This window comes from Miscanthus floridulus, chromosome 3, assembly GCF_019320115.1.
Source record: "Miscanthus floridulus cultivar M001 chromosome 3, ASM1932011v1, whole genome shotgun sequence".
Classification (NCBI taxonomy): Eukaryota; Viridiplantae; Streptophyta; class Magnoliopsida; order Poales; family Poaceae; genus Miscanthus; species Miscanthus floridulus.
In genome coordinates, this window is record NC_089582.1 from 136,093,595 (window position 1) to 136,100,668 (window position 7,074).

The 7,074-nt window shown below is 41.1% G+C and overlaps 1 protein-coding gene across 6 annotated transcripts; it reads right to left on the reverse strand.

Annotated features, from left to right (window-relative positions):
- Positions 1-1,223: 1,223 nt before the first annotated feature.
- LOC136542540 (SURP and G-patch domain-containing protein 1-like protein) lies at positions 1,224-6,488 on the reverse strand. Of its 6 annotated transcripts, none has more exons than XM_066535036.1 (8): positions 6,355-6,488; positions 5,703-6,119; positions 4,114-4,240; positions 3,875-3,981; positions 3,650-3,793; positions 2,644-3,039; positions 1,773-1,951; positions 1,224-1,695 (listed from the first exon to the last, which is right to left on the reverse strand). In XM_066535036.1, the coding sequence occupies exons 2-8, from the start codon at positions 6,070-6,072 to the stop codon at positions 1,669-1,671; spliced, it is 1,350 nt and encodes a 449-aa protein (XP_066391133.1). In that variant the 5' UTR covers positions 6,073-6,119; positions 6,355-6,488; the 3' UTR covers positions 1,224-1,668. The 6 variants fall into 6 exon arrangements, with proteins under 6 accessions (XP_066391133.1, XP_066391137.1, XP_066391132.1 ...); XM_066535040.1 differs by having other exon boundaries at positions 1,224-1,551; positions 1,642-1,695; positions 5,703-6,437; XM_066535035.1 differs by having other exon boundaries at positions 1,224-1,554; positions 1,642-1,695; positions 5,703-6,437.
- Between the last annotated feature and the right edge of the window lie 586 nt (positions 6,489-7,074).

Below are 7,074 nucleotides of genomic sequence, written 5' to 3' on the forward strand. Positions count from 1 at the left end.
GAGGACCCAGCGGATCATCGCGCGATTGGGGGGGGGGGGGTGAATGGATGGATGGTACAGGTCGCGTACAAAAAGATAGCTCCGTTCCGTTTGGTGGCTGCGATGACTGGACATGCAGGAAGGAGGGGCAGGGCAAGCGCAATCAGTGAGGAGAGATTCCTTGCTGCGATGTTGTTTAAGCAGGAGCAGACAGCACTCCGCAGAGGCCACGCCGTCGCCCCCGGTCGGCACTCTGGACGGGGTTGGCAACCAGTGCCATACTACCAGTGTGTGTACGCTCGCGTGGATCTCTCGCTTGTTTTGTTCCGGCCTGCGTGCTCCTGTAGCTCTATGTCCGCGCCGCGGCGTTGCTTCGCTTTCAGCCTTTCAGGCAGGTGCACATGAACCCAAGGCAAAGAACGGAGAGCGAGCGCGGCAGACTTTGGATACAAGTATCTTCATATTTATACGTGTAAAGCTTTTCAACTTAGGGAGTGTTCGGTTGTCATTATAAATCGGCTTATAAGTTATGGTACAGTATTTTTTCTCTCCTAACAAAACAGCCATATAAATCAGCACAAACAGCTTTACGAGCGGCAGAACAGAGCCTTAAGTCGAAGTTTTGGTCCACGCTAGTTGAGAAGTTTATGGGACACGCGTATTATGCTAGGCCAACCTGGACCGGCCTAGCCATCCGAATTTTGTTTTATTGCCACTAAATATATGGTATAATAACAGTAATCTACACTCGACCAACATATTGAGGCTTGAGGACACGTTTGGATGCACAAACGACTCGCACAAAAACTAGGGCAACAAAAACTAAGGCAACAGAACAAGACATCCAGACATATTTTGTCTTCCATTTCTTGGTGGGCGAAATCCACACATTTTTTTTCCTTCGGATTCTTGCTGGGCGAGGTGAGGGTCACTAATAACACAACAAACAAACACAGCCTATGGCTTGTTTCTGGGCTGATAAGCCCGACTGATGCTGATGTGTTACGAGAGGAAAACACTGTTGGCTAAGCCCTGACTAAAACCAGTAAACGAACAGGCTATACATGGCTATGTCCCTTCAAATAAGGCCTTGTTTGGTACAGCTCGAAACAACTCAAACTTTTTGCTACAGTACATGAAGCTGGAGCTGGTAAAACCAAAAATAGTGACTTTCCCAGTTCCTAGTTCATTTTAAGAGAAGAGAAAAACAGTTCATTGTTAAAATGCAGGGCCAGAGACGTCCGGACCTCTACCGTCGGGACCTAAGAGCTTCAAATACTCCAGGTTCCGCGTACCAACACTCATGCTTCCTTTGTAGAATAGAACCCCTCCCCACACAAATTTTGTACCTTATGATAAGATATTGGGGCGGAGTAAATCCTGAATGATCAGACAAAATATACTGATCCAAGAAAGCAATATATCACTGTTTGAAACATGATACACGTTTCAACACAACATTTAAAGCCACAAAGATCAACACTACACAGAACAAATCTTCGTAGAACCCCCAGAAGCCTCACATCTGTGGCATTCCAAGAAATATGCTGAATAACGAACTTCTTGACTTTTCTGCTGATGAACAAAAACTTTCAATGCTGTTAGTGATATCCCCAAACTGTTAGTTCTGTGAGCAAAAATGCAGCAAAATCAGTGCCTTACATCTCCCCTCAGATGAACTCCCCTGTATCAGTAGTATGATTTCCTTGGATTGTTCTGCAGATATAGCAGAAGTATTAGGCAAACAGAAAGAGCAGGGAACTCCTGGAAGCAGGCAATGGCAGCCAATATACCAGAGGGTTCGGCCTATAGCGGTATCCAAGCATCATTCGCTTCTTGTATTGCTCGTAGATGTCATCTTCAGAGGTGACCTCACCAGGCTGGACCGCGCCAACACCAAGATGATCCTTCTTCACATCTCCAGCCATAATGGGATCTGCACGGCCTCTTCTCTCGCTACCAAGACCCTCACCTGCAGAGTAAACTATATGTAACACCTGGAAGTGGAATGGTGCATAACTGCAAATATCTCTAACTCCCTTGACTACAGGCCCAACAAACAACTCCCACCAGTGTTAGGATGTTGAGAATCAATGCATGCAACATAATGCTAAGGAAAAAGAATCTATCATAGATAGTTCTTATCTGGAGTTTGGGATTGAAGGCTTTGTTCACAGCAAACTATCACATTATTGAAGGTTTGCTTGATGAACATGACTAAAACATAGAGAGAGATGGATACAGGCTAGACACCAACAAATAAAAGCAATGATGATCAGGGTCCAGATGGGTGTTGTACTGTTGTCATAAACTTAAACATCAATCAGTCATTAAAAAAAGGGCGTACCCAAGCTCTGTGCGGGGTCTGAGGAAGGGTGTTAGTGGCAAGCCTTACCCTCACATGTGCAATGCGAGGAGACCGCGACTCGAACCCAGGACCTTCCGGTCACAGGCGGTAAGACTCTACCGCTTGCACCAGGCCCGCCCTCAGCCTCACAAATACCATGGACTTTTAAATTTGATCTACCATTCAAGTGGTTATAGTTTTGTTTTAAAGTCAATTTAATGATATAAAGCAATTTATTTTTGAAAAGAAAAATGTGACAAGGTTTTACAGAGAATTACTGTAATGGTAACTATGTCATTAAGTACTCAGGGACTAACCTTCCCTCCAACCCATCTTAGATAGAAGTTTGTGCCCAATATTGTCTGCCTGAATCTTAGCCTTCTCGGCGGCTTCTTTGGTAGCCTTTTGTGCTGCAGCATCATTACAGCGTGCCATGAACTTTTCAAGTTCTTCTTGAGGAATGAAGTCACCCATGTGGTGACCCTTCTTAGGAGGACCTGCAAAACAAGAATTAGTAGTGCTGGAATAAACATTGAAGTTTCTACATTCTTTCAACAAGGAGAATAATGTTGCAGAGGTACCTTGAAGAGAAGGAGGTGGTGGCATTTCATCTTTCGACTGCCTTGGTGGCCGCTTCCGTTCTTCCTGTGCAGCCTTCTTTGCATAGAATTCCATCAATGCTACAGGATCTGACGGTGGAGTCATATGATCACCTGCAACAAGATTAGCTACCATTGAGCACATATACTAACAATCAGACAGTCCAAGTTGGAAGAAGATGGTTTTTATTTTTGAAGCAAACTATAGATCAGGGAGATGACAAGCATAGGGTCTTGGTGTTTCACAACAGAAACCCTACAACATATCTATTGCATGCATTAAGCCAAAAGAATGAAACAGAACATTCACAACATCAGAAATAAGAAGATACTTATAGGCAATACAAGTGCAAGACACAGATGACTTGCAAACTAAAAATAGTAACCAGGTGAACACAGTCCAGTAACATAGAGAAAGTACTCCCTCTGTTTTTGTACATGTCGTATTAGTTTTGCCCTAATAAGTCAAACATTTCTATCTTTGACCATCAATTTAAAAAAAATGTGAGGTTAACAACAAAAGATTTATGTTTTTAGATCACTATGAGAAACACTTTCATAATATATGTTCACATGTTCTGAAACTACATGGATTTTTTGAAATTGATGGTCAAAGTTAGGAATGTTTGACTTAGGACAGACCTAATACAACATGTAAAAAAAATGGAGGGATTAGCTAAATAACACATGAAAAAGACAAGGAAACAATGTATGCAAATTTTACCGTAACTAGAAGAGCTTCCTTGGGAAGAACTACCCTCATATGCACCATACAAAGCTGATGCAGGTGTCTGATAGTTAGACTTCTGTTCAAATGAGCTTCTATGTGTACCACCTGGTGCCTTGAAGCTTGCAATGCCAGAGTTAGCTGCATTAACAAGAGCATACAGCATCAAGACTTGTACAGAAGTTAAATTATAGAAAACAACAAAGAAATTGTGCCACAAACCACTTTTTGATGCTTCAGCCTCCTGTGACTGAGCAAGAGCCTTTTCCTCTTCAGCAAGCTGATACTCATAATATTTGTAGTCTGGACAGTGTTTGTCAAATAGAAACCTGCAAATGACCCAAGATTTATATACCAATAATTCTTAAAGTCAGAGATTGAAAGTAAAATTGAACTTATTGAGAAAAACCACAACAAAAAAACAGATAGAGTTGGTAAGAAAAAAAGTAGCTTGTTCGTACTTGAATGGTGTATCTCCAGGATTCCTCTGCCGTGTGATATTCTCAAACTGTCTCCCATTTTTGGCAACAAAGCTTGCCAATTTGTCAGCGACCTGTCTCACTGTCATATCATTTGGTGGGGGTGGGGCTGCATGTCACTTAAAGAACTGATTAATATCAAGCGAATGACAAGGCAATGCAAATTACTGCAGTAGAGCCTCCAACTCTCTCAATCACATCCTTCCCAGCAATGTCAATTTAGTTAATCTATAAGCTGCAGTCATAAGAAAAAGACAAAACCTTCACGACTTTCTGCTGACAATAGCGACTGATAATGTATGCAGATGCTGAGGAAGATGTTTTTTTTGTAAACCTAAGAATGTATGCATCATACAAAAAAGGAGAGTTTACAACACCTTGGTGCAACAGCAATCAATTTCCATGGCTATTTCTAATCTAAAAAATAAAACGTTGTTGGTCAATTCCACCACCACTAGCATTGCAATTTGTAGCTATCAAGATTCATTTTTATCACTTGTATAAATGCATGAATTCAATATTATTATGGAATGTTTAGATGATACAAAATTTCAAGACCATAGTTTTGAATACATGGGAAATAGTAACATTGATTGTGAAAAACACCATATTTTAAAATATATATAAAAAAAGTGGCGTATTTGGTGGTTTTCGGTTAGTAGTTTTCGTTTAAGATCAACTATACATTATACTATATAATCTAGCCACCACAGGAATCCTAAATAAAGATAGATACATAGATACTACTAGCTTTGATACATAGCAACAGTTTATATATGGAAGATCGAAAGAGCCTAAGGTAAGCCTGTGAACAATCCAGAATGAATGTACACAATACAACTTTGTACATTAGGAATGTGTTTACTAATAGTAGTGCACGAAATTTGACAGGCCAACGCCGCATAACTCGCATTGGTGAGAAAGTAAATGTGAGGCGTGCTTTGTTTTTTAAAAAATAAAAAGAGTGTTGAATGGGTTTTTCTTCAAGAACTCCAAATAACATGGTACTTGGAATCCTAAAGTTTGTAAAACTAAATTGCTGTATCCAAACACCTAGAAGCTTTAAATCCTATGGTATATTTTAGAAACCATACAAAACCCAAATATTACCGACATCCAAACAGCCCTTTAGTTTCAATAAAAGTATAATGCAGTACTGGTTTCTAGTTAAATCAGTATGTATAAGAAAATGAAATGCAAACTATATAGAGAACTCTACATGGAAACTGATAGTACAATCATCTGCACCAGGGTAATACTTTAGGAATGGAAATCCGAATACAGAACTCATTTCAATAGTAAAAACCTAAGGTATGTCACATGCTGAAATGATTTGCATCAAATTCAATGAGATTATCTAAATCCGCAACTGAATTGAAGGCAAAAAAAAAAACACTACTTGCACGGAAAGCTAAAAGATAATATATCACTGATGTTCTAGCTCGGTTACTGAATTAAAAGTCTGATAACATGTTTGCACCTAATCATTTGATGGAAACTACAACCCAAAACATCATCACTAAACGAGTTAATAGTAAAACAGCAAGAAATGGATAAATATAAATGATTACCAACAGCCCCGGCCGGGGCAGCTGCCGCAGGAGCATCAGCTTGCACAGATTTCTGGCGCTTGGCGGGCTCCTCCCTCTCCACATCCGCGGCATCCTCGTCCTCATCATCGGCTGAGAAGACAGGTGCAACCGCGACTTTGGCCTTCTTGAGGCTAAAGGCCAGCTTACCAGCCGAGGCTACCGGACCAGCCTTCTTCAGCTGGAATGGCCTCTTGTTCGCCGCAAGAGCAAACCCCTGCTTTGGGTTCGCATGCTTGGGAGCCGATGAGGCAGCGGCAGCAGCGGCCTTCTCCTTCTCCTGCGCCTCCTGCTGCATCTGCTTGAACCTCGCCATGAAGGAGCCGTCGTTGGTGAAGAGCCCCTTATCCATGGCTCGGCGCAGATGCTTCCGCGGCTCTTGCTTGCGGCCTCAAACAGCTACAATTCTTTCAACATCCAATCAACACACCACCGTCGTCGCACAAAAATTCAACAACGCTTGCTCAACACTAGAGCACAACTCCTCCAGAATAATAAACTCGAATGTTGCAAAAACAAAGACGGTACGAAACTCCGCCGCGGAAATTTGCAGGGGGAGGAGACCCGGATCGGTGCGCGAGGGCTCGAATCGCGGGATCAGATCGAATGCGTGGCGGATGGAGCAGCAATTTACCTGATGCGGCCGAGGGAGGATCGGAAGGGGAACCCTAGACAGAGAGGGGGGAAAAGTATCGTGCGGGGTGGGGATCGATCGGGGAAGGAGAGAGAATATGACGGCGGCAGGCTACCGATTCGCCTTCGGAAAAAGTCTACTTTATCTCCCCTTTCATACTTAGTTTTCACCCCTCAAGTATGAAATCGTCTGTTTTATCTCCTCAACTTTTCAAAACCGTCTATTTTACTCTGAACGGTTTCAGTGGAGGTTTGCTACAGTAACAGCGGGTTTGCTACAGTGACGATGGTTTGCTACAGTACCGACAATTTGAATTTCCTTCCTTTTTATTTATTTTTGGTAAATTTTTGAAAAATCATAGAAAAATCATAAAATGAAAAATCTAATTTTATTGGACTCCACATGAGTAGATCTACACAATGAATATATAATACAGTATGCTTTAGTACAAAATTTTTTTTAGCTTTAGATTAATTGGAAAATCCAATTTTATGGTGAAAATAATTGGAATAATTCATAGCTGCAGCTTCTATGGTCCAATTGTGGTAAAATTTTTATGCTACGTTAATTATTGTATGCTTGAACTATAGTAAAAATTTCGTACTCATTGGACTATGTATAACTTAGTTATAGATAAATTCTAATTAATTTCACCACAAAATTGGATTTTTCAATTAATCTAAAGCTAAAAAAAAATTTGTACTAAAGCATACTGTATTA

What these genes read in the sequence shown, in the direction of transcription:
- LOC136542540 (XM_066535036.1), bottom strand. Translation starts at nt 6,072, where the DNA reads ATGGATAAGGGGCTCTTCACCAACGACGGCTCCTTCATGGCGAGGTTC. An exon ending in CCTGGAGATACACCATTCAA is followed by an intron (nt 3,982 to 4,113) that starts GTACGAACAAGC and finishes GGTCATTTGCAG; the next exon opens with GTTTCTATTTGACAAACACT. An exon ending in TAAGATGGGTTGGAGGGAAG is followed by an intron (nt 1,952 to 2,643) that starts GTTAGTCCCTGA and finishes TTTACTCTGCAG; the next exon opens with GTGAGGGTCTTGGTAGCGAG.